Source organism: Trematomus bernacchii, unplaced genomic scaffold (assembly GCF_902827165.1).
Source record: "Trematomus bernacchii unplaced genomic scaffold, fTreBer1.1, whole genome shotgun sequence".
NCBI lineage: Eukaryota > Metazoa > Chordata > Actinopteri > Perciformes > Nototheniidae > Trematomus > Trematomus bernacchii.
The window spans coordinates 14250904-14278588 of record NW_022987698.1 but is presented as its reverse complement, the minus strand read 5'-3'; the positions used below and the strand labels follow the sequence as shown (position 1 = coordinate 14278588).

General features: G+C 39.4%; 2 protein-coding genes across 4 annotated transcripts in view; one reads left to right on the top strand and one right to left on the bottom strand.

Moving 5' to 3' along the window:
- The window catches only part of cenpp (centromere protein P), a 119240-nt gene that overhangs the window by 32235 nt on the left and 59320 nt on the right, over positions 1–27685 (bottom strand). The gene's annotated exons all lie outside the window — the stretch shown is intronic.
- On the top strand, positions 260–14120 carry aspn (asporin (LRR class 1)). The gene is made up of 8 exons (XM_034138678.1): positions 260–360; positions 5777–6048; positions 6436–6548; positions 8541–8754; positions 11273–11383; positions 11571–11664; positions 11804–11942; positions 12652–14120. Exons 2-8 carry the CDS (start codon positions 5823–5825, stop codon positions 12847–12849), a joined length of 1095 nt encoding a protein of 364 aa, XP_033994569.1. The 5' UTR covers positions 260–360; positions 5777–5822; the 3' UTR covers positions 12850–14120.

The window sequence follows — 27685 nt, the reverse complement described above, 5'->3', positions numbered from 1 at the left end:
ATAAAGACTTCAAAAGTCTGAAGCTAATGATCCTGGCATCACTTCAAAGCTCCTGAAGAAAAGCACATGAGTGAAATCCTAACATTGGCATTTCAGCTGTAGACCCAGAGATGTACAGACGGTGTGATCACTGAGTCACAAGCTCTTCACGGAAACGCAACCTCTCACCCCAACAGCGTGGGTTTTCCATCAGTGGGGGTGTTCAGTTTAAAAAAAAAATCCTAGTGAGAGAGGGTGATGCTGTTCTCCGTTCACTGGGAATGTATTGACTGAGGATCCAAAGCTCAGCCTTCCAGCTGGACCCTGCTGCTGCTGCTCTGCTCACTGCGCGGGGTTTAAACCAGGACACGAACAACTGAGGTAGGACACTCCTGGATTTAATAACAACATAAGTGACCTAATCTTTTTGATAAATACGTTTTAGTGAAGTTTTATTTACTAAGAATGTATAATCTCCAATGTGTATACACGTTTTACTTCTGCTGTGTGCCTTAAAGGTGATGGAGTCGTTACAGAGGAGCCACTAGGATGCAACATTTATACAATTGTTTTTATTTAACCAACTGATCTGTGTCTGTATTGTAGGAAAAATGTATCTATATTAAGATAATATTTTAGGTTTATTTATTTTACAGGAATGTTTTGTGGATCACCTTTTAAGTAAACCATCATTGATATCTGAAGGGAAGATGAGAATTGATTAAGTGCTGTGGTCTTTCATGTGTTACTTGCCCGGAGTCTCAGTTCAAGTAGATTTAATTTTCCAAGGGAAAACAAGTTCATTCCAAATGGTAAATACAAACACATGATGGAAATCTGCCAGAAACAGCTCAGATTTCTAAAAGTGGTACAAAGCAGATAGCTCTTATACTAGTATGAAGAGTGCTGAAACTATGAATCAATTAGTCAATCAACAGAATCCTATCTAGTAATAGTTTTGAATCAATTGAACATAAGCATATTTTAAAGCAACTATTTTTGCCATGGCACATATTCGCTAATTCCAGCTTTCTTAATGTGAGATATAACTATTTTTCTCTGCTTTATATCATTGTAAACATTAATATTCTGGGATTTTGGACTGTTGGTTAAACATATACAATGGGTGACTAGAGCTTCCTTTTCTTTTTACATTTAATTGACTTAAATATACTACTATCCCAATAATCATAACAATTGACTTTTTGATCATTGGGACAAATACTGTATCCGAGTCCTGATGGAGACAGCAGGGATCAGAGGAGGATAGAGGGTGACTACACTCTGTTTGGATGTTTTTATTAACTTCAAACCTCTAGAAAAATAATTCAGACTGTGAACAAAAGCTCTTTACTTTCACCAGTCCGACTGGAGAGAAGACAGGTTTAATGTATTGGTTGGGGCTTGTTTGATTAGGAGACAGGAAAACACAATAAACAGCATAATTATCTCCAACTCCGTGCCAAGTTGTAAAATAAATAACCATGTTGCACACATCAAGAAATTAAATGTGCACATGTGGAAGAAAAGGGAGTCTGAGTGCAGAGGAAGGGTCTACGCTGAGCGGTATGTGCTGATGCAGCAGGACGCTCGACCACCAACACATAGTTGTGGGAGGACTGACTCCTCAACTGAAGAATCTTAGAATCCATTGAGATTACTAAAAGCACGCAACCAGACAACCTCTCTCTGCTGACTGTATGAATGTGTAACAGAGGAACATATATAAATCATTTTGTGAATCACCAAAGATGCTGAATAGGTGAGAGCTGCAGAAACATTTATGTTGGCTGCAAGAACTTGTTTCCAGTGGAAGTTCTCAGAAATTCATGGAAACACTAATAGAAAAAGCAGCATTTACTGAAACTGATCACTTAGGGAAAACAGAGCCATTTCCCACCACACACTGTTTTAGTAATACATTCCTAAATCAGGATTATTGGAGGGCTGTAACTCAACTAGAGCACTAAAACAGTTTTAGTGGATATGAGGTGACATTTGCACTGGGGAGAAAACGGTTCATATACAATATGGCTCCGATACCCAAGAGTGTTGCTACCTGCTACCTACTTTAGTACAGTTCTAAGATACTTGTACTTTATATACATTTATTGATACTTTTTCTCGTTCTCCAAAAGAAAAAAGTTTTACTTTTAACTGTATTTGGAAAGTAAAGTTTCTTGTTTACTATTTAGTAGGGCTAAACAATAATTCAATATGATAACTATAAAGCTTTCAAAGAAATCATATCGTAATGAAATCGTGTATCAAGATATTATGATGAATTATTATGCCGTTTAAATTGATAACATGTACAAACTAACATATATACTTTCATAATAGAAACTGGATTTAAGGATGCAAAATATAGTGACAGCAATTAAGTAATGTACTCAAGGGAGTTGCTTTCTTTCTTTGGGTGTGTCAATGTGATATTATTATCACAAACATCTGTGTTATTCTGCCAAAATGTCAGCACTTTCACAAGGGAATAACTGTTTAATATAACAGTAACATTTTAATATATTTTCTGGCCTTATAAAACCGTGATTTTTGGCAGGTACGGTACAGTTCGTAATACAGTTACTTTCTGTTTAAATAGTTGATTTTTAACTAAATACCTTAGGAAGGACTAAACACACAAACTTAGGGATGTGCCGGTCCAAATACAACCCTTCCCTCAAAACAGCATGCAGTGATTATCAAATTGTTTTAAATTTAAATGTAAATATTTTTCAAAGACCAGTAGATTTTAATTTATCTAGTACTTAAAACAGCATCAATTAGACTTAAAGCCCCTGACACACCAACCCGATTTTGGGAGTCAGAGGCCGTCAGAGGCAGTCGGGCATTCGCGGCGCCCTACTCAGGTTGGTGTGTCGCGCACCGTCGTCTCTTTACGGCACATTTTCACACCTCCCGCGGCCGATTCAACATGTCGGCCAAAGAAAGTCGGCCAAAGAAATCACTCTGATTGGCTGTTCAGCTTAGCGAATCAGTGCATGAGAAGCGAAGCGGAAGTGAGGGACCAAAACAAACGATTAAGAAGGCACACACAGACACACAGAGCTACTGTCTACCACTGTTCATTGTTCATTTACCTATTGTGAGCATCACATGGAAATGTACATTTTGCAAGAAGTGGCCATTATTCAGATGGGTGTTTCTGTCTGCCCCTCTATTCTTTCTCCCATTATCCTCCACAATCTGCCTGGAAGTATTTTAACGTTGTAGCTGTTCAAGATGGTCATTTTAAAATGTGTTAAAAATATACTGTTAGTAGTTAAACCAATAATAATGTACGGCTGCAACTGACAGTTATGTAGGCACATTTTCTTTTTTTTATTAACGCTGTGTGATTATAAGAATAAACACAAATAGCAGGATAGGCAATACAAAACTTTATTTCGTACCTTGATACTACAGCCATTGATAACACAGCATTAGACATATTTGGCAAACCTTTTATTGTATTACACACTATTTTTATCGTATTGTATTTTTGTCGATTGTTTACATTGTACAGTTCTTTAGACATATTTGCTATATCTTATCCCACTGAAAAGGCACTGCACCGACACCGTTAAAATATTGGCATAGTTCATCCCTGTGCTGCTTGGCTCGAGCTGGAATATTGGTGCCGTGTGGCAGGGTGGCCAGCCGTAGTTCAGGGTCTTGTCTCCATCTTCCTGGGACAGCTCTCGACACAGGTTCGGGAAAGCCCCCTGAGCTTCTCGCTGTAGTATCCATGTTTTCACCTATTTAGTGCGGTTTCTCCTGATTGTTCGCTTCCGCTTCTTAATCTCTGCAGCCGCAAGCAACACTCCAATTGCTGATAACGCCAGTACCGTACGATACATGTTTTCGATCGACGAGAGAGAGAGTGAAAATGGAACCCAGACGCTATTTGTTGTTTGTTTATATCACGCAGTCTGTTCTTCTTCTCTCGGTTATCACGCAGTCTGTCTTCCGGTTGTTGCCTCTTTTGAATGACGAATACACACTACCGCTGCCTGCTGGCAAGGACAGTTATTGCCACTCGTCGACTGAAGTCTTTGCGGTGTGTTCGTAGGCAGGTGGCGTAGGCGGGCGGCGTAGCCGACGCAGGCGATGTAGCGGACGTAAAAGTCGGGACGCCTTCGGTACGCGTTCTTTGGTCTCAGGTTGGTGTGTAGCGGCCTTAAGTCCAAAAAAGTCAGGAACAAACCCTTTTGTGTGTAGCACGATTAAATGTTGCTCTTTCCAATCTTTTTTAAATCTTAAAAATAAGAGTATCAGATTTCCAAATAATCTGCATCTAAATGGAACTGTGTGTTCGAGTTTTGGACATGGAGCCATCTGGAGTGGAGTGCACCAGCTGGGCATAACTCTAACGTCGGGCTTAGCTACGTCCGACTTAGTGATTTTAATTTACACCGAGTGCACCAAACCTGACTAGTCACGGTCGTAGCTGCGCCTAGTCTTAAGATGCGCCTAGTCTTAAGATGCGCGTCCACGTCAATACACGCGAAACAGTCATTGTTGCCAAGCAACACGCGTCTACATAATTTAACACTCAAACTTCTCCATTCAAAGCAAGCTGTACACTTTTAAAATCTGAGCACAATCAGCACCTGCAAGGTTGGGGAGAGCGCAGCGTTTCTGTCTGATACATGCTGGAGTTGAGGAGATCTCCTCGATTAATTCTAAAAGGGCTTGTGTGCCGAAACGAAACCTCTCTATCAGCTAGATGTCCAGTGGGTTTGTTCGATCACGGACGACTCTTTCTCGTCTTAATGCCCTTCCGTTGTTAAACCTGTAAACAAGACGCACTGCCATTGTTATTTTCCTTCTTACCTGTTTTACGTTACTATGGATACTAGTCTGTCTTTCAGATTTACGCCTGCTCCATACTAGGCGTAAAAGTTACACCCAGGCGCAATGCATACAGGGCTTAAGTCTTAGTGGTGCACTAGTCATAACTTTAGTTTGGTCTTAACCTTCGGTTCTACGTCGGACGTAGAGTTACGCCCAGGTTACGCCCAGCTGGTGCACTCCACTCCGTATACAACAACGGTTTGCTCCAAGTAACTACGATTGACCCAAGACTCGAGTTTGGCTGTGTCCAAATGACTTTCAATCTAGTTGGGTTGGGTCCACTTGTATTGCTGCTAAATTCTGCACTTATAGAGACCTCTTAAGACAATATGGGTTTAGATCCTGTGAAACTCTTCCTTGTTCTTTTTACAAACATTGTATATAGTTGGTTGATTGCTGTATGCATTTCATAACTATCCTGAGAAAGATGGAGAGGTAGCAGACAAGTTCCCTGATAACGCTTATTATAAAATGCCATTTACACATGCCTGCTAGTGAAACAGTCATTCAATAATTGATCAAGGTTTTCTGTAACTGTTTTAACTTTAAACAAGGCCAAAGCCTGTACTGTGGTCCAGTTAGTGTTTACTTCCTGTCTGTCATCTTCTGTTGATTCCTCTGATGTCCAGCGCTCTATCTTTTTCTTTTCTTTACTGTGGACAGTTTAGCCATCTTCAACCCAACGTTTGGTGCTCATTATATCCACAATGCAGAAGATTATTTTTCAAATAAAATGTTGTACCAATATTCAATGATAGGACCACATTTCTACAATAAGGTATACAATATCAAAATATCGTGATATATGATTTTCTGTTTGTTGGAATAAAACTGATGGAAAAAAGAAACAAAAACATTTCCCTTCCTAGCGAGGTTATTTCCTCAGTGTCTCGTCCTGCCTCTCACTTTAGAGCTAACCTGACCTCCTTCTTATCCCCAGCTCTCCCTGGTTGCTGTATCTCGGACCCGCCCTCCAAAATAAAGCCATGAGGGTCTTTCTCCTGTTTTGCCTGCTGGCGATAGGCAACGCCAAACCCTACGAGCCAATCAATGTCATGGAATTTATGAAAAACTATGACATCATGATGGCTGATTCAGCAGATGAAGAGAGCGATGAAGACGATGATGATGATAACGACGATGATTATGAAGATGGGAACTGTCCCTCTGACTGCCGTTGCTCACCAAGAGTGGTGCAGTGCTCCGACAAAAGTGAGAGAACACCGCTATTGATATAAATGGCTTGTGTTTTTGTTTGGTATCACTGTTGTATTGCCTTGTATCCTGCTTTAGCGTTCAAAGCACTTTATACAACTGGTGTCATTGGTGCTTCATAGATAGTTTATATTATTTTAACTTTACTATTTTATGTCAGAAAGTGACAAGATGAGTAATAAATACTGCTGATCGTTTTATCCATCTTGCATCAATGAAAATGTTAACTTTAACTGAGATGGTAGCGTTTGAGTCAAAAACACAACAATGACTTCTTCACCTGTACATCTCAGTATTGTATTGCACACATTGTTGTAGAATGAGCTCTCTCATCACTTTTAGTCCAACTCTGGTCTTCAATAAGGCATTTCTTTCTGCCAACAGGACATATCTCTATTCCTGAGAAGATTGCTGAGGACACTGTGATACTTGACCTCCAGAACAATGACATCACCGAGATCAAGGAGCACGACTTTAAGGGCCTCAACAAACTTCATGTAAGAGGAACCTTGAGCACAGGTTTAACCCGCACACAGTGATGAACACCACAACCACTCTCTGTTAATATTAGACAGATGTAAACAAAAGACATGTCCGGAGTTCAAGACGTAATGAATGAAAAAATCCATCCGATCAATTCAAGCCAAATCTCCTGCACGCATCTAAAGCAGAAATATGCTGCAGGAAATGTTGTTAAATTACCATATACATCTGTAAATAGGAACGCCAATGTCTTTCCTACTGAAAATAAAAGAAATATACAATAAATTGAAGAGTGTGTTTGGAGCAAGTGCAATGCAAGCCATTACGCTTTCTGTATAGACTTGCTTGCTTTTTTTCAGGCGAACATACAATTTAACAATGTTTTAAAATAATTTTTAGAATTGGTCAATTGATCCAGAGTAGTAGAAGTATAGCATTTATTATTTGAAAATATTTCCCCCCGACTCCTACAACCAACATTTTTTCATTTAATTGTTTATTTGAACCGGGACAATGCACATTAATGAACATTTTAAACAAAATAATGTTTTTAAATGTAAATGAGCCGGATTTTAGCTTTGAGCTAGTTTCCATCCGTAGTCCCGTCACATACAACATTTATGAACATAACATTTATATACATGGCAAAAATAAATACATGATATGCAGAAAGAGCATGAGCAGCATACAAGCATTTACCACAAGGCAGTGCAATGTAGCAGCTACGACATATAAAGTGCAGGAGGAGATAAAAGTGCTACATAAAGTGCAAAAAAAGAGCTACATAAAGTGCAAGAGGAGTTACCCGTGTATTAAAGTGCATCTAGCGGTGATTGCACGTCTGTTTGTTTCTCAACCATTCTTTGAGTTGACCTTTAAAACTATTGAGAGTGAAACAATCCCGTATCTCAGTTGGGAGGCTGTTCCACAATGAGCTGCCTTTAATGGAGAGGACATTTTGTCCAAAAGTGGTCCGTCTATGGTGGACTTCACAGTCTCCTCTGGTTTCTGACCTAGTGCAGCGTCCAGTGGGTTTTCTGTGGATGAATTCCCCTAAGGGAGGGAGGGGGGGCAGTCCATGTAAACATTTATGAAAAAAACACATACTTTTAAAAGATTTAAAATTGTCAAAACTCAAGAAATTGTGTTTTTCTAGGATGGTACAGTGGTGGTATGAATAAGGCTTTCTGTCAAACACCTTGATAGCTCTCTTGTACAGCTGTTCTATGGGTTTCAGGTTTGTGGCACAAGCAAACGACCAGTTTGTAAAACAGTATTCAAAATGTGCATCTCTTGAGCCAAAATCAACTAAATAAGCCCGAGACATATTAGAAACAGAACCAATGACTTCCTATTACTTCCCTCTACAAAATGCCAAGATTTGGTTCAGATCTTCAATCACTCCCAATCAGACTCACGAAATGACAGCTTTCAAAGTTACCAGATAAAAAGAAACGGCTCTCTAATATCAGTCAGAATGTAGCCTGCAGCCTGACATATTACAGTTCCTTTGCATGAAACTCATTAGAAAATATGAGGTCTACCAACAGGTCTGTCTTTGATTTAACAAATGTTTTTTCAGCTGAGAATAAACCACATTAAGGCCTAAAGTTGAATAATACTCTGCTGTATCAAAGCAAACTAAGTAAGGACAGTATGACGTTCTGTGGTCATGCATTGGCTTGTCATCAAGAGTTGAGTGGCGCAGCTGACCTGAACCTGAATAGGGTTGAGTTCCCTTTAAATGTGATTAATTTAGATTTTGTACAAAACAAAGAAACTAGAGTATTTTCGAAGCTAACAAACAGCTTTGAAGTAAGCCGAGTTTGACTGTCAAACATTTGTCAAAAATGAGAAGACATCTTCTTTTCATATAACATGACAGACAAACATTTCTTTTTAGGAATAAGAGATTACTTGGGGCTCCGTATACTCAATATATACTGTATACTGTAAAAAGTAATATTGAATGTACTACATTTTATTTTTCCTTTCTCCTACATCAGGGCCTGTTTCTGATCCACAATAAGATTTCCAAGATTCACCCCAAGGCCTTCATAAACATGGAACACCTCAGACTGCTGTACCTCTCCTACAACCATCTAACTGAGATCCCCGCAAACCTGCCTCCCAACGTCATCGAGCTCCGCTTCCACGAAAACAAGATTAATAAAATCCAGAAGGAGGCGTTCAAAGGCCTGAGGAAACTGCATGTGCTGGGTAAGACCTGACTTTAGCTTCCTGTATTAATCAACTCAATTTTTTATTTTGATTTTTTTATTTAACCTTTATTTAACCAGATAAAAGCATTGAGATAAAATCTCATTTTCAATGCTGACCTGGCCAAGAAGGCAGCAACGTTACACATAACACATAACACAAACATATAAAATACAGAGAACATAACTAAGAAAACAAAAGACGAAAAAGCAGTCACTACATTGTGCACATTAGGACAGTAAGAAAAGTACACTACTTGTTACTGCAAGAGCAGCTGGTGGTGAGGACTTCAGACAACTTCAATTTAAAGCATGCTATAGAGACAAATAACCTCAGTTTTAGGCGTGATTGAAGGTCATTCCAAGACCAAGGACCATAATAAAAAAGACTCCTTTTTCCAGCCTCAGTCCGCACAGCAGGTACCTGGAACCGTATCCAGGCACTGGATCTGAGGTTGTACGAGTCGCAAACTGGGGCAAATCTGGCACATATGTACAGTGGAAGCTTACCTAAAATGGCTTTATAGATTAATAAAAACCAGTGCTGCATCCTACGCATAGTAAGTGAGGACCATCAAGTTAGGCTATACAGTGTGCAATGATGAGTCCTATAGGGTGCATTTGATATATATTGCAGTGCAGCATGGTAGAGTGGGTCAAGTTTGGCCAAAACAGTGGGACAGGCAAATCTATAAATGGTATCACCGTAGTCCAGCTGGGACAGGAATAAGCCAGAGACCAACCTTTTACGGGATGAAATTGAAAAACAACATTTAAGTCTGAAAAGGAAGCCAAGAGTGAATTTCAATTTCTTTGTTAAAACTTCAATATGGTGTTTGAAGTTCAGATTACTGTCCCAGATATTTGTAGGTATCAACAAACTCAACAGAAACGCCATCAAGGGTGTCAATGGAGAGGCAAGAGGACGCTGACTTGGGAGCAAAAAGCATTGCTTTGGTTTTCTTACTGTTCAATAGCAGTTTGGAATCAAGAAGTGCATGCTGCAGCGTGATAAAATCTGATTTTAAATTGGAAACGGCCATATCCAGAGAAGGAGCACATGAGTATACAATACTGTCATCAGCATACATATGATAGGTAGAAAATTGCATCTGATTACAAATATTGTTTACATATAATAAAAAGAGCAAGGGCCCCAAAATAGAGCCCTGTGGAACTCCCTTCTCCAAGGTGACAGGGTCAGAGACAGTACTACCCAACCTGACGCATTGAGTACGGTCGGTTAGATAACTCTGAAACCAGCAAATGGCATTGTGACCGAAACGAGACACCAACATAACATTAGACATAATGTGGTGATCTACAGTGTCAAATGCTTTGGCTAGGTCAATAAACAATGCAACACAAACTGATTTCTTATCCAAAGCAGCCTTAATATCGTCTAAGACTTTCAGACTGGCAGTCACAGTACTGTGCTTTGAACTGAATCCAGATTGCATAGGATGTCAATGTATCTGATATAATCGATATTGCAATTTGGACTTTGCAATATTAAAATCGCAGCAAGCAGAATACTTGTTAAAGGATAATGTTTTGAATAAAGTATTGTAGAGCTGTAGAAGTAATGAGTCCTTCAAAAAGTACTCTAAAGACTAAACAAAACATATGCTATATCCTCTTAACACAATTTTCTTTACAGCCTAATCATTTTGATTTAATTTTCAATGTTTATTTGAAGAACGAATCCAAAATGATCAATCCCTCCTATATCGTATTCGCAATGTCAGTCAAAATAATGCTAACTAGGTTTTTATCATATAATGCAGACCTAGATCAGGTCATTGCCAAGGAGAAGTTGGCAGCTTTCTATTCAACCCAAAGACTGCAGCAAATCATTTCATGATTCATATCTGTTGTGCAATCAACCATGTGTGTGCACTTTTTTTTTAACACATGTTCTTGTCTCTTAATTGAATATGTTAGAAACACTTATTTATCCTTTTTAAAATTAGGTCTGGGACAGTTGCTCCATTTCAGAATGAAATAAAAGACGCTATAGTAAAAAGGTGCAATAAGAAGATAACATAAAATAGAATAAAAATATATATACAACAATAATAAATTACAATTTAAAATGTGCACATTGTACTACAATATTTAACAATAACAAATATGTAAAAACATGTATATTACGATATAACAGTGGTGTATAAATGTTAATAAATATATTATTTTGCTCTGAATATACAATGTAATTAAGTATTGCACAGTTAAAACACATTTTTACAGGTTATGCAGGTTATTATGCCCAATTAATTTGTTTTTACCTTTCATCTGCATGGTCCCATCTGTTGTTACAGATTGTACCATTTATCTCATTTAATGAAGCGTTAACTAGGAAAAGAAAAACCTTCTTCAGTAGTATTTGATTTTGATTGGTAAACTGGAGACATATTGAGGACTAACAAGCCCTCAAAATATATTTTCTTGAATGGAATCAGGAGAAATATGGGATCATTGAAAAATGTAGCAGATCTTCTCTTTGTTTTTTCCAACAGAGCTGGGCGCCAACCCTCTGGCTAACGCTGGGATTGAGTTTGGAGCTTTTGACGGCTTGTCCACCCTGTACATCGGTATTGCAGAGGCCAAACTAACCGCCGTACCAAAAGGTAGAATATCACTGATCTCACATACAGTACTATACACAGAGTACACCTCAATTAGGCTTAAACACTGCTTAAGACTGTTGATATGATGCTTTATTTTAATAAGTTTAAAAAATAAGTAATTCATTGAGTATACAGTATGCTTGTCTTGTTCTGCTCTTTATATTGGTTATGTTTGATTTTCTCCCAGACCTCCCTTCTTCCATCACAGAGCTGAGCTTAGACTACAACAAGATCACTAAGGTGGAAATAGAAGACTTCAAACGATACAAAAACCTGCAGAGGTAAAAAAAAAAAACAAGCCTCATATTATGCCGGAAACTCACTTTTTTTCATCACTTCATTTCTGGAGAGTCGAGGATTTCTATTAACAAGGGGTGATAATGAATTGTACCTTTCAACTATCTTTTGACATTTCTGCAGGCTAGGACTGGGCTTTAACCAGATCAAGTTTGTAGAAAACGGAAGCTTTGCCAGCATCCCGAGCATCCGTCAGATCCACCTGGACCACAACCGTCTGAAAAAGGTTCCACCGAACCTTGGCTCCATGCGCTACCTCCAGGTGAGATACAGACACTTTGGTCAGTATCAGTAGACTAAAGTGCGAGCCACAAACTGAAGTCATCTAGGTTTAGCTGACTGTGGAGTTAGGACAGGGCTATAAGCTGGCAAACCCGCTATCAGGGCAGGATTTCTGAGATGCTGTATGTAGTCACGATGGTTGGTCAACAAATAGCTCCAAAACTAACTCCGTTTTACATTTCTTTAGAAGATAAACATGATCTTGACATATCTTTGTATTGGATGCTTAGAGATGGAAAATATGTAATCCAAATGTAGCAGCATCTGAAGGCAAAGCAGGCATGTTGCCAAGACTTCGTACTCAAAGGCCATGTCCTCCAGCTCATTCAAAAGAATCCTACGTTTCCAATGTATGAGATCAAAAAAATCCACAGGGTGACATGCAGGTCAAGTAACTTCTCCTAATAAATCCTTCTCTCACTGTGAAGGAGCATATTACCGAGCCCAGACATCCCACATAGTAAACTTATTTTGGAACATAAATCCATAGTTAGATCAGGTCAGTTTCCTTTGTACTACAATAGCAGTTTCCTTCAACTCAGCAACCTGGAGCGATGAAAATAAGAACTTTCTGACTCAGACTTTCTTTCCTGGTCAATACATTGTGATCTTGAGTTCAGGGAACATAACTCATGGTGGTTTACTGCACAAAAACAACTGTTTAAAAAAACAAATCTCTGTCTGTTTAGATGATTTACCTCCACGGCAACAAAATCAACAGTGTGGGAGTCAACGACTTCTGTCCGATGGAGCCCAGTTTCAAGAAGAACCTGTACACAGGCATCAGTCTGTTTGCCAACCCTGTGAAATACTGGGACATCCAGCCAGCCACCTTCCGCTGTGTGAGCGGACGGAGAGGCGTTCAGCTCGGAAACTTCAGAAAATAGTTTGGAATGAAAGCAATGCGCTCAAGAGAGAACTAGCAATATCCTAGTGTCCAAATCAAGAAGTAGTTGAAAACTAATCTGATAGATAAAACAAGATAAAAACTGGATTCTTAAAGTATTCTGAAAATGAATTTTGCGTATAAATCAAGAAATGTATTAAAAAGTGTTGCACATGTTGGTTAAGCTGCATTCTTCTGAACAAGTAAAACATGTTTTTGTAGCTGAAGATCAAATACAGGGGGAGGACGTTATAACTTGCAGTACATTATAATCACATTCAACACAAGTGCCCGGTGAGGTTTCTGTGAGGGGATCCTTAGTTTTTGTCACTTGACTTTTCTGTGTAAACCTTTCCAGGAATAAAGCGCCTCCCTCTGGTCACTTTTAGAGCACAACGACAGAATCTACTGGCTTTTAATGGGTTTAAGCTATTTTCTTTCAAGTTTTAAATTAGACAACATTTAGAATTCAAAAGCTTGAGTTGTTTTCTAAACCACAACAAACATACTAATTGTCTGTCTTATGCCATATCTTTGCATATTATATTCATGTATTTTTTAAGTTAAAGGTGGGGTAGGTAAGTTTGAGAAACCGGCTCGAGATACACTTTTTGTTACAGTATATTCCATGGAATGCTCTTAACATCCCGATAGCAATGAATATCTTAAGTGCTTTGACAAAAAATTCATAAAAAAATGTCATCTGTGGAAGCCGTAGTACTGTAAAAAGCACGACCAATCATTTTAGCCGGGCCGGCTAAAATGATTGGATGGCCTACCTGCCTGTCAGCCTTCCATCTGTGCACAAACTTATCTCGTGCCTTCATTGGTCACGTGTGCGTTCGTGTGTGTTGGAGGAGGGGCTCTGTAAGGAACTGGCAGATTTTTTCCGGTTGTGTATTTTCAAATTCCAGCGCACTCGAGCTGGTTTCTCCAAAATCACCTACCCCACCTTTAAGATATATTAATCATCATAGAAGAGTCACTATAAGGCCAGAGCATTACATGACCCTAAAAACCACTTTCACTTTTTCCTTCCAGCAGAAGTCTGTACTGGCATTTTTATTTAGTGCAATATGTCAATTTGAAGCTGTCTGTATGTGGATGTTTTATATTATCTCGCTGCATGTCTGTATTGTCTTTATTTAGAAGCGGAATTCTTCATGTCAGGCTGGATCATACAAGTCTTAGAAACCTAAAAGGTCATTTTGTTTTATTGAACTATAGCAACCAAGTGAACTAGAGTTATTAAAAAAATGATAAGCAGGTAATGTAATTCCCAAGCTGAGAGCATCTTCCTTTTAAACTGTTTGTTTCTTTAAATGCTTCTACTCTTAAATGGTGCTATATTTATTGAGTTTGCGATCTAATAAACCAGGATACCCCCCCCTTGTATTTTGTAATTTCTTTTTTAAAGGGAAGTGGGTTTGAGTTGTAATGTAAACATTTCATTTTGTTCTTTAGGCAAGTTATGTCATATCCTTTAAACTTTTGATTTCAGGCTATTTAAATGACAGAGCTGAATATAAAATAACGTTTCTGCCTAAATCAGTGGGCAAGATACTGGTTAAGATAATAGTGAAGAAAAAGGTTGATTATGATGAGGAATGATCAACACTTTTCAAATAACTTGATCCTTAACTGAATAAAGAGAGTCCTATGTGGATTGTATTCTTAGAGGGGCTGAAACTCATAATTGTATTTATTTGATTAATGCTTATAAATAATTTGATTTAATCAAATCATCAATAGTCTACTATAAAATGTCAGAAAACAGCTAATTATGTCCACATAGAGAGGGATAATTCCCTAAATGGTGTGTCCAAAAATATTCCAAAACCACAATATATTCATTTTATAGCGATACAGACAAAGAGCAAATCCTCACATTGTAGTAGCTTGAAACTCAAATAGAAAAGACTGAATCCAATACATTTTAATTATTGGGAATTGTGTGGTTTTGATTGAATAATAAATGAATGAGTTTCAGCACAAAAATGAAGTTTCCTGACTTCTACCTGCTGGAGGGGTACAGCTGTATTATTTGCCGTAAGGAATACCTTTGTTAGTTTGTTACGAAATAGTATAGGTTGAGCCAATGTCATTCCTGGCCGTGGATTCTGCAACAGCAGGCTCAGGAACAGCCTTTTCCACAACACCATAACCCTGCTGAACTATCAAACTCAGACCTAGCCCACTCTCCCTCCCCCGCCATGATCCTCGAACTACAGTACAAACACACCACCACATTCCCCTTTGAATGTCATGGGGCTCCAACCCACAGCGCCTCACACTCGGGGACATTTCACTCCTTGTGATACAAATTTACAATTTACAACATCTATATTTGATGTTCATTACAACTGTATTTAACTTTGATATGCCTAAACCCCGCACCTTATATGTAAATGCTTCTAAATATGCAAAGATATTTATTAATATTTATAGATTTATGTACATTACTACAACATCGTTGTTGTATAATTTATTGTAACCACAAGCACTTAAATCTTTGCACCTTCTAGTTGGATGCAAATGCATGTCGTTGTACTCAATTCATTTTCATTTTATTTAATCGTTTATTTGAATAGGGACAATGCACATTGATGAACACTTTAAACAAATAATGCTTCAAATGTAAATATGCCGGATTTCAGCTCTGAGCTAATTTCCATCCGTAGTCCCGTCACATACAACATTTAAGAACATGACATTTATAAACATAGCAAAAATAAATACATGATATGCAGAAAGAGCATGAGCAGCATACACAAGCATTTACCACAAGGCAGTGCAATGTAGCAGCAACGACATATAAAGTGCGGTGATTGCACGTATGTTTGTTTCTCAACCATTCTTTGAGTTGACCTTTGAAGCTATCGAGAGTGGGACAATCCCGTATCTCAGTAGGGAGGCTATTCCACAATGAGCTGCCTTTAATGGAGAGGACATTTTGTCCAAAAGTGGTCCGTCTACGGTGGACTTCACAGTCTCCTCTGGTTTCTGACCTAGTGCAGCGTCCAGTGGGTTTTCTGTGGATGAATTCCCCTAAGGGAGGGGGGGGCAGTCCATGTAAACATTTATAAAAAAGCACATACTTTTAAAAGACTTAAAATTGTCAAAACTCAAGAAATTGTGTTTTTCAAGGATGGTACAGTGGTGGTATGAATAAGGCTTTCTGTCAAACACCTTGATAGCTCTCTTGTACAGCTGTTCTATGGGTTTCAGGTTTGTGGCACAAGCAAACGACCAGTTTGTAAAACAGTATTCAATGTGGGATAGAATCATACAGTGGAGGTATGCCTTTGCAGCACTGACAGTTAAGAAAGGTCTAATTTTGCGAGTTGAATTTAATAGTATTTGATACTTTCTTAATGTGTTTCTTAAAAGTCAAGTTCGAGTCCAGTATGACTCCAAGATACTTGAAGTGGGAGACTAGTTCTAATTCTGCTCCGTTTAAAAACACATTGGATCCTTCAATTTTGACTGGTCGTTGACTGAACATCATGCATACTGTTTTGTTTACATTTAACTGTAAGCAAATGTTGTTCAGCCAGTGTTGAACCTTGTCCAAAGCAATTGAGAGACAGGATGTGATTATTTCAGTATTTTTCCCGTGTACAAAGATGACCGCATCATCGGCATACATTTGTACATTCAACTCAGGACATACATTAGGCAAGTCATTAATGTACAGTGAAAAAAGTAACGGTCCAAGAATGGAACCTTGTGGAACCCCAACAGGGTTCACAAGGTAGGGGGATTTGGCACCGTTGACCAAAACACACTGTTTTCTGTTCGATAAGTAAGACTTAAACCAATGTATCGAAACTGCCGAAAAATTGGTGGTCAACAGTGTCAAAAGCCTTCCTGAGATCAAGGAAGACAGCACCTACATATGGGCTTGTGTCTAACATACATTTAACCTTTTCCACAAACACACAGTTAGCTGTCTCAGTGGAGTGGTGAGCACGAAAACCAAACTGCATTGGGTGGAGTGGAGCGAAACCTTTGTCTAAATGTTTGCAATTACAATAAAGTTGAATCTAATCTTATCTAAAAAGTGAGTTCTCTCAGTCTCCCTCCAGCTAAATACTGAAGACGGTACCAGTAGTGGTTTTCCTGGTAGGAGGCTTATGAAGACCAGGGTGTTCCTTTATACACCAGCAGAGGTCACAACACACTCAATAGTTTAATCTAGTTCCCCTGGTGTGAGTGGAGGTCTGGAGATTGGTCCAGAAGAATAAGGGAAACAAGGAGGGGATTTGTCTACATTTCAATTCTAAATTGTTGCGAAACTGTTGCATCCTGGGAGACCCTTTGGACTTAAATGTTGCTTAAGTTTTTCTATCTTAAATACCACTATTTCTAAGACAATGAACTCTGAAGCCAGACATTCAGAAAATAAAGAAAACATGAAGCACTATAAATGCCACAACAATTCATCAATACAGTACTTATAGAGACTATTCATGCCAAAGAGTTTTGAAAATGTCTTGTACAAAGCCTTGGGATCAGATTTGGGATCTGAGGAAATGTTGGGATCTCCACTAGAACTTAAAAAAATGTACATGTACATTTTTTTAAGGTTAACAGAAGCCCTGAGCTTACTGTAGTCTTTTATATTAGAGACCTGCATTGCCACGGAATGAGGATTAATCTTTGAAAAACCTGTTGACCCCACAAGACACTGCGTAGAAGTTTTTCCATTAGATTGGAAAGACACAGGAAAAGGTGTTGCTATCTCAATGATGTGTTAGAAGTGGATGTTTCCCAAACTGCAGAAAGTGGGGTCACGTATTTTCAAACGTTTCCCTTAATAAAGTTGTTGGCACACAGGACTTACCTCAACCACATGAGAGATTTTGATAAAAATGTATTTATTTTCTTTAGAATGCACTGAACATTATATTTATCTACTTCATGAAAAGGTATAGGCTGCTGCAAATATACAGATGCAAAAGTACTGTAGGTTTCGTTTTGATAAATTCTAAGGATAATGTTAGTTCATCTTTATTTCTTTGTGGCTTTTTGTTTAATAATTAATAATATAAAGCCAATCTTAGGCAAGGCAAGGCAAGGCAAGTTTATTTATATAGCACCTTTCAACACAAGGTAATTCAAAGTGCTTTACAAAAATGGAAGACATTTTAAAAATGGCATTTAAAATCAGTCATTAAAAAGGAAAGATAATAAAATAAACATTAAAAGAAAAAATACATGGATAAAAGTTAAAAGTTACAGTGCAGTTTAAGATGTGAATAGTTCAATTAAAAGCAGCGGCAAAAAGAAAAGTCTTCAGCCTGGATTTAAAAGTAGTAAGAGTTGCAGCGGACCTGCAGGTTTCTGGGAGTTTGTTCCAGATATTCGGAGCATAATAACTGAATGCTGCTTTACCATGTTTAGTTCTGACTCTGGGGACAGAAAGTTGACCAGTCCCTGAAGACCTGAGGGTTCTGGATGGTTCATAATTTAGCAGTAGGTCAGACATGTATTTTGGGCCTAAACCATTCAAAGCTTTATAAACCAGCAACAATATTTTGAAATCTATTCTTTGACACACAGGAAGCCAGTGTAAAGACTTCAGAACAGGAGTGATGTGATCCACTTTCTTAGTGTTAGTGAGGACTCGAGCAGCGGCATTCTGAATTAGCTGCAGCTTTCTAATAGATTTTTTAGTGAGGCCTGTAAAGACACCATTGCAGTAGTCGAGTCTACTGAAGATAAAAGCATGGACAAGTTTTTCCAAATCCTGCTGTGACATTAGTCCTTTAATCCTAGATATGTTCTTTAGGTGATAGTAGGCTGATTTAGTAACTGTTTTAATGTGACTGTTGAAACTCAGGTCAGAGTCCATGACTACACCTAGATTTCTGGCTTTATCTGTTGTTTTGAACATTGCAGACTGAAGCTCAGCGCTAACTTTTATACGTTCTGCCTTGGCTCCAAAAACCATTACCTCAGTTTTATCTTTGTTTAATTGGAGAAAGTTCTGACACATCCAGTCATTGATTTGTTCAATGCACTTACTCAGTGTTTGAATTGGAGCATAATCTCCTGGTGAAATTGTTACGTAAATTTGTGTGTCATCCGCATAGCTATGGTAACTTATTTTGTTGTTTTTCATTATCTGAGCCAGTGGTAGCATGTAGATGTTAAAGAGAAGAGGCCCCAAGATGGAGCCTTGAGGTACCCCACATGTCATATTTGTCAACTCAGATGTGTATTTACCTATAGAAATAAAGTTTTTTCTGTCCTTTAAGTAGGACTCAAACCAATTTAGAACTGTTGCCGAAAGTCCCACCCAGTTTTCTAGTCGGTCTAGTAATATGTTGTGGTCAACAGTGTCAAATGCAGCACTGAGATCTAATAATACTAACACTGAAGTTCTGCCACTGTCTGTGTTTAAGTGGATGTCATTGAAGACCTTTACAAGAGCAGTCTCAGTGCTGTGGTTTGGACGAAATCCTGACTGGAACACATCCAAACAGTTATTTAAATGCAAGAAGTTACTCAACTGTTGAAATACTACTTTTTCAATGATTTTACCTAGAAATGGCAGGTTTGATATTGGTCTGTAATTGTTCATTACTGAGGCATCTAGATTATTCTTTTTTAAGAGCGGTTTAATGACTGCAGTTTTCAGGGCCTCTGGAAAAATACCTGAGTGAAGAGATGTGTTTACTATATGAAGTAGATCTGAGGCCATGCAAGGAAAAACATCTTTGAAAAATCCTGTTGGAATAATATCAAGGCAGCAGGAGGAGGATTTCAGAAGTTGAATAATGTCCTCTAAGTTTTTACCATTAATCTGATGGAATTGTGTCATGGTGTTTGAATTGATATTAGGTGGACATAGGGACAAAACATTTGCTGTACCTGATGTACTGTAGAGGCACTGACTGCTTGTCTAATTTTCTGAATTTTGTCAGTGAAGAAGGAGGCAAAATCATTGCACTTAGCTGAGATTTTGCTTGATTTGTATTGATGTATGTTGATGTTAACTGAAAAGTAATGTTATAGGTGATAATACAAAACAATAAGCAGAAACAGACTGAAACCACTTTTTGGAACTGACTGGAAAACAGAGTTGGTGATAAGGCTCTGTCGGGACAAGCAGCATGAGGCGTCAGTACTAATATGATGTTGCTTTTGAAAAAGGCTGTTTGTGTTTTATACACTGTGAGAGATCTTGTGTAGGCCAATCAGCTGTCAGTTATTGATGTAAGGTGTCTTTTAGTAAATGTATTATATACCATTTACAATATATTTTAAGAAAGAATAACAATTCTTCTTCTCTGTACTCGCAGACCAAAACTACTGAAACTGTCTCATTTGCATACCTCTGTACTTAAATTTGCCATTTTGTGTGTTCTAAAGCCAAGTATGTCAAATTGTAGTGTTCATGAGTATTCACTCGTAACGGTCAAAAAGTTGAGTGTGGAATGCTGTACACTTTTCACACCCAACAACCGACATCTTTGCTAGGTAACGGAAGTTACACGACCAGCCATCATTGCTGTTGCTCTGGTAATCACAGCACAAAAGAGATAAAAGTTATACATGTGGTTTGTTTTCACTAATTACTATGGTGGTTTTGAAAACAAGGCAGTCTGTAATGATTTGATACTGTGAACAACACCATTGCTAGTTTACTAGCTAGCTAACAGCAGCGATTGTCACTTATAGCGAGGGCACAGCAGCCATGTGTGAACACTTACCAGTCGTAATTTACACACACACACACCAATGTGAAAACGTGATGGGGAGTGTTTTCTTTACCCTCTGCGTCTCACTGGGAGGCCCCTGTCAAACAGCGGCCAGCTCCCTGCTGATTCCCAGAAACACAACACCTGCCAAATGCCTTTCTCAGATACACCTCTACCTGGAACTGATATCTACAGTCCACAGGAATCCGGGCCGAGCTGCAGCACAGTACAAACGGTGTAGAACTGTTGATAGTTTGCTTCTCGACTGTTTTGTCTTTCTAAATGAAGATTTGTGCAGTGGGTGGGGTAGAGGGGAGCTGCCTCTCGCTCTTTCTCCAGGAAACATATGGAAAAGATCTGCCGGTTGGCCAGGCCTCATTCTGCCACGACACACACACACACACACACACACACACACACACACACACACACACACACACACACACACACACACACACACACACACACACACACACACACACACCACACACACACACACACACACACACACACACACACACACACACACACACACACACACACGTCCTAACTTCAGAGCTTTTACCTCTACTCACCAACTGTTTTGACTCCTCTCTACCTTCTTTACTCTAGTCATCTATTCATTTTTTAAACAACATTTTTAACCGAGCCATGTTGAGCTGAAAATGAAAACGGATAGATTTTGAGTGTATCATTGCGCAGAACAAAGCTCATCGTGTACTGCAGGTCAGACTTGAGGCTTTAAGGTATACTCATTATCACCAGCTGTTTTAGAGCCTTCAAATGTGCTAGTGACATACTATAAATGGATTATGATCAATTTATTATGTGAACCTAATTAAAGAATCATTTTACCACTCAAACTTCCAATGTATCAAATGTTTGAAAACACAGGATATTAATCATATTTGTGATACTTGTTTAGTCTTCATCTTTCAGCCATGTGCCATATTTCTCTACCCAATGATGTGTTGTCATTATGCAATATTCCCACAAAGGCGACAAAAGTATTTTTGGCGGTTTCCTGTTTTAGTTGACTCCTTATCGAAAATAGTGTCAGTTGAAAAGCTAAATCTAAAAACCACAAAGTTGGTTGAATGTTTCCAGCTTCTATCCTTGCCTCCCATTTCCTTCTTTTCAACCTCCCTTACCTATCAAACGCTAATCAAACTTTTTCCTAATCTAGGACCGCTTCATGTGAAAGAATATGAATAATTAGGACCAACTTTGAAACTTCATAACTTTTACAGTCACATTGCATCAAAGAAACAAACGTATGTTAAATATTACCTTTTTAACATTTAAAGCGTTAAACCTTGATTAGTGTCAGATCTGACAGTCGTAAAGTTCATAATCCAATCTTAATTGTCATAATGAATTATCTTTACACTGACAGTTGACATGGTTTCATTTTCAAACTTTGGCTTGGAGGAAAATAGACTCAAACTAGCTGAACTGCAGTTTGATGATTAGGCATTTGATGCCCAGAGTGTCAGAGATATTTTCCATCAAACACATTTGCAGAAACTTTTGGATTTTATGGTTTGTCATTTTAAACATCATCTTTGACATGTTTGTCTTTGGACTAGGATTAGTCTTTCGGTTAGAGGGCAAGGAAAGGGGAGAGGAGGCACTGAGAGGGATCAGGTTTCCAGAGCATGAACTGAGGACAAAGTGGCCGATGGTAAGGTCATTAAGCGGGAGAGGGCCACTGCTGTGGTTTAGGTCCCAAAAAGCCTCATCAATCCTTTCCCCACTTCCTGATGAATCAAAAGGCGCTTTCACACCGGAGTACTTTTCCCCGTACTTTTCCCTTTTAGTTCCGATAATTCCTGGGATTTTGCGTTCACACCAAAAAGAGAACTTAGTTCATGAGAACTTTCCCCCCCTTTTCAGTCCCTGCTAGAGAGCAGGTACTTTCCTAGGGAGAAAAAAGTTCCAATTTCTGATTGGCTGGGCGAATTGCAAACCACGCCCCGTAAAACTCGGAAAGGTTTTGTGAAGCCGCCATTTTATTTGGTGGCATTAGCATTATTAGAATTAGCATTAGCCCACCGCACCAACGGAGAGAGACTAATTTATGGCAACACAAAAAAAAACATGGGAGCGGTGGAGTGATGAGGAGGTGTCGGCGTTCTGGCGATTTACTCGGAAGGCTTCAGTAGAAGCTGCTGGGAGACCCAGCAGCTTCTACTGAAGCCAGTCCCCAACTCCGGGGACTTCCGGCCGGGGACTTCGGGTGGCAGTATACGCCGTGAAGTTGTTTGCTGCCTGCCAGTAAACCCAAAGCAGAAGAAGAAGAAGTGATGTCAGCGGCTTCATTTCATGGATGTATAATAACAGGGTATATGCAGGAATCCTGAAGTCAAATGTAATACCTTTTAAGACCTTTTTTAAGACCCTTTCCATATATTTTAAGACCTCATCGCCACTTCGAGTTTTAACCGGTCACATTGGCGACACACTTTACCTCACATTTACTATATACAGTATTGATTGTCCTTCCTCCTTATCTTCCAACCATTTGGACGCAAACTTGCATTTCCCCATAACGATGTTGTTTAACAACCGGCGTAAACGGACCTTTGCGCGCTATCAAGCAGTGAGCGTGCGATGTCCTGTTCAGATGACGTCAAATCCAACGGGATGCCATAAATAAACTACACAGAATCACACTACACACCTACGCAATGATTACATTCAGGCAAACTGTAGAATACAACCTCTTTGGACAATTTATATACTTATTGAAAACAAGCTACAACATTTAATACCTTGGAAAATGCCGTTCAATACTTTTTAATACTTTTGAATAGCCTTAATTTTCGCTAAATTGATTTATCAACTTTTAATACTTTTTAAGACCCCGCGGACACCTTGAATAAGAACTGGATACAGTGTGGGAGGCGGGGTCTCGTTCTTTCCTATGAGAGCTGCTCATTGGCGCAGGAAGACAAAATGGCCCAACTTTTGAGAGAGCGAAACGTCACAGATTACCCGTCATGCCTGGCTGTCGGAGCAGAAGAACCCGTATGTGCACTCACAGAGCATGCGCCCCTTAAGCCCCGCCCCCCGAGCTCCCACTCTCGGCTCAGTAGAATGAATGGAGAGAAAATAAATCTAGATTCGGCTTTTAGTATATTTTACAACTTTAAGGACCGAATGATTCTAATAAGGGCTATAAAATAGTTCATACTGGGTAGTTTATTTAGTTAAAAAAAATTATCCACCGATTTACAGACGTCTCTTTCCCCATGTTAGTCAATGGCAGTGGCGAGCCGTGACTTTTATACCTAGGCCCTCTGAAAAAAAAAAAAAGAGTGATTACGTCACAGCGTATACTTCAGCGGAATATCAAAACAACGGCCTGGGGTGCAAAACGCATCAATGACAGCGACCCTCTACCACACAAAACAACACCTGTAAATAACCCAATTTGTGTTCTTTGAAATTGAAAAGAATATTGTGTTTGTTAATTCCGTTGCAGTTGTATATGTCTTAAGTGTAATTTGGCTTGGCTCCCTATTTTGTATGGACATGCTTTTATTTTGAAGGCGAGTTTACACTGTTGACAGGAAGTTGTTGTTGACAGGAAGTTGTTTGCCCACTTACAAAGAAATTAACAGTCTATAATTGTAATGGTAGGTTTATTTTAACAGTGAGAGTGAGAATATCAAAAAGAAAATTGACATTATATGAAAGATACAAATTTATTTGAATTTAACTGTGGGAAATAAGTATTTGATCCCCTTACAAAACATGTCTTGTACTTGGTGGAGAAACCCTTGTTGGACACACAGAGGTCAGGCGCTTCTTGTAGTTGGTCACCAGGTCTGTGCACATTTCAGGAGGGATTGTGGTCCACTCCTCTCTGAAGATCCTCTCCAAATCCTGAAGGTTTTGAGTCTGATGCTTGGCATCTCGAAGCTTCAGCTCGCTCCACAGATTTTCCATGGGATTATGGTCTGGAGACTGGCTAGGCCCCTCCATCACCTAAATGTGCTTCTTTAGCCACTCCTGTGTTGCCTTGGCCGTATCTTCAGGGTCATTGTCCTGCTGGAAGACCCATCCATGACCCATTTTCAGTGTCCTGGCTGAGGGAAGGGGGTTATCGGCCAAGATTTTCACAGTACATGGCCCCGTACATCCTCTCCTCGATGCAGTAAGTCGTCCTGTCCCCTTAGCAGAGAAACACCCCCAAAGCATAATGTTTCCACCTCTATGTTTGACGGTGGGGATGGTGTTCTGGAGGTTATAGTCAGCATCTCTCTTCCTCCAAACACGGTGTGTCAAGATGATGCCAAAGGTCGCAATTTTGGTCTCATCTGACCACATCACCTTCTCCCAAGCCTTCTCTGAATCATTCAGATGTTCATTGGCAAACTTCAGACGGGTCGTTCATGTTCCTTCTTGAGCAGGGGGCCTTGCAGAGCTGCAGGATTTGATCCATCATGGTGTAGTATGTTCCCAATAGTTTTCTTGGTGACTGTGGTCCCAGCTGCCTTCAGATCATTAATAAGTTCCTCCCGTGTTGTTCTTGGCTGACACCTCAACTTTCTCATGATCATCAATACCCCACGGGGCAAGATCTTGTGTGGAGCCCCAGACCGAGGGCGACTGATGCTCATTTTGTGTTTCTTCCATTTAGAAACACACACATTATTCTTCTGAATAATGGCACCAACAGTTGTCTCCTTCTCACCAAGCTCTTTCTGGTGGTCTTGTAGCCAATCCCAGCCTTGTGCAGGTCTACAATCTTGTCCCTGAGGTCCTTAGACAGCTCTTTAGTCTTGCCCATGGTGAAGAGGTTGGAATCTGATTCATTGATTCTTTGGACAGGTGTCTTTTATACAGGTAACAAGTTGATATTACGAGTACTTTTTGAAAGGAAGAGGACTTATGTAACCGGTCTTAGGGAGCCAGAATTCTTGTTGGTTGCAATCAATCTAATACTTATTTCCCACAGTTAAATGCAAATTAATTTATATCTCTTATATGATGTACATTTCTGGATATTCTTTTTGATAGTCTGTCTCTCGTTAGTAAAATAAACCTACCATTAAGATGATAGACTGTTAATTTCTTTGTAAGTGGGTAAACTTACAAAATCGGCACGGGATACGTCCTGTAAGTTTTGATTTATTGTCATTATAGTATCAATATTGTATGAAGACCCAAATAATAAGTGGGGGAAGGGTGATGTTTATGTGTGAAGGTAGGGAGGGAGGAAGGGAAAGGAGAGCTGGGGATTTTCTTTTTAATGTAACAATATAAAAATGGTACAGTAATAACAAAAGTAATGCCAATAAGTTCAGCTACTACTGTAGCTGATTACTGACGGATATAATATAGACACAACTACGAAAAAGATACCCCTATTCTATGCGTTTTGGGGTTTCCCCTTTCCTGTAGGTTCTATAGGTTTTGGTGTATGCAAAAGCTAAAATCCCAAAGTTCCTTCCAGAGGGAGTTCAGTCCACTTTTGCCTGAAACACCTCCTTTGGACTCCTTTGTTTAATTTCTTAACATACTGTAATGACATCACAACCGCACTTCAATTGGCCAGGGCTACAACACATTGTACATGAAATGCTAAGACTTTGGGAAACTTCTGACATGATGTCCCAAACCCTTTTTCTCTAAGCGGTAGACCAATCACAACAGATCCGGCCAGCTAACCAATCAGAACAGACTGGGCTCTGGTTTCAGACAGAGGGTGAAAAGAGGTGCTGCAGCACAGGCAGTATGAGAACAATTAAGAGCTTTTTAACATCAAGCATAGAAACATGTAACTGTAGAGGCACAAAATACAAATATGAACCTGAAAAAAAAGCATAAAAGGGCCCCTTTAAAAACAAATACGACCCTTTCCTTTAAGTATTTATAACAATTAATAATTTAAAGGTCTCCTATTCTACTATTTTGAGGCATAGATTATTGGACTCAGATATATAAAAAACCTGTCTATGAAGTGTTTTGCTCAAAATACCAAACATATCACCCATTCTAGCCATGACTCATACCCCTCTATTTCAGCCCAGTTACTAAAGTGCTGATTCCGGGTCCGTTGCTTGAAAAGAAAAAGAAAAGAAAAAAAGAAAACGAGAGCCGAGTCGAGAGCTCATGCAGGAGAATTCTACCCAGACACTCAGCTAAAGGCTGCCGTGATTAAACGCCATATTATGTTCCACATCAAGGATTATTTCTGAAACAGTATGGAGCTCAAACACTTTCTCTCTTGCGGGTTTACCACAAGGTGAGTTCCTTTTTTTTTAATTTCCTGCTTTTTTACACATACTCTCTCCAGTACAGGTTAGCTTTGAGTGTTAGCGATGCTTGCTAATGTAAACACAGAACATTTTACTTCAAAAACGTTGCACATTGTTTCTGATACAGGAACGTTTCTGATAGGGCCGTGGGCATAAAGCCAGCCCATATTTTCCGATATTACGTAATATCGGCAGCAAATCAGGATCAGCTCCGTTTTTAGAGATGTGGGTAAGAAGGAAAAGAGAGAGGGTTGTATTTTCGGACATTGCAAGTACATTTTGCATGATAATAATAATATAATAATAACCCAAGGTCGCTTTACAGAAAAAACAAACAAAAACAAAGAAAACAAAAACAGTCAGACAAACAGTCAGACAGACAAAACAACAAAATAAATTAGGGGCCGAAGGCCTTGGCAAACAGATGGGACTTGAGGGCCCTTTTAAAGGCGTCAAGCGTGGGGATGTTGCGGATCACCGCAGGGAGAGTGTTCCAGAGGGTGGGGGCTGCCACCGCCACTAAAAGCTCTGTCCCAGAGGGTTCGCAGGTTGGTGCGGGCGGTGGTGAGCAGGCCGGAGTCTGAAGACCGCAGGTTCCGGGGTGGGGCATGTGGGCGGAGGAGGTCCGATAAGTAGTGGGGGGCATGGGCATGGAGGGACTTGTAGGTAAGGAGGAGGACTTTACATGATATGCAGGATTTGACCGGCAGCTAGTGGAGGTGGATGAGGGTGGGAGTGATGTGCTGCCACGGCTTTGTGTGCTTGAGTACCCTGGCAGCACAGTTGTGGATGTACTGGAGCCTGTCCAGGGTTTTGTTGGGTACCCCGAAAAGGACACCATTGCAGTAGTCCAAGCGGG

What these genes read in the sequence shown, in the direction of transcription:
- aspn (XM_034138678.1), top strand. Translation starts at nt 5,823, where the DNA reads ATGAGGGTCTTTCTCCTGTTTTGCCTGCTGGCGATAGGCAACGCCAAA. An exon ending in GGTGCAGTGCTCCGACAAAA is followed by an intron (nt 6,049 to 6,435) that starts GTGAGAGAACAC and finishes TTCTGCCAACAG; the next exon opens with GACATATCTCTATTCCTGAG. An exon ending in AGGGCCTCAACAAACTTCAT is followed by an intron (nt 6,549 to 8,540) that starts GTAAGAGGAACC and finishes CTCCTACATCAG; the next exon opens with GGCCTGTTTCTGATCCACAA.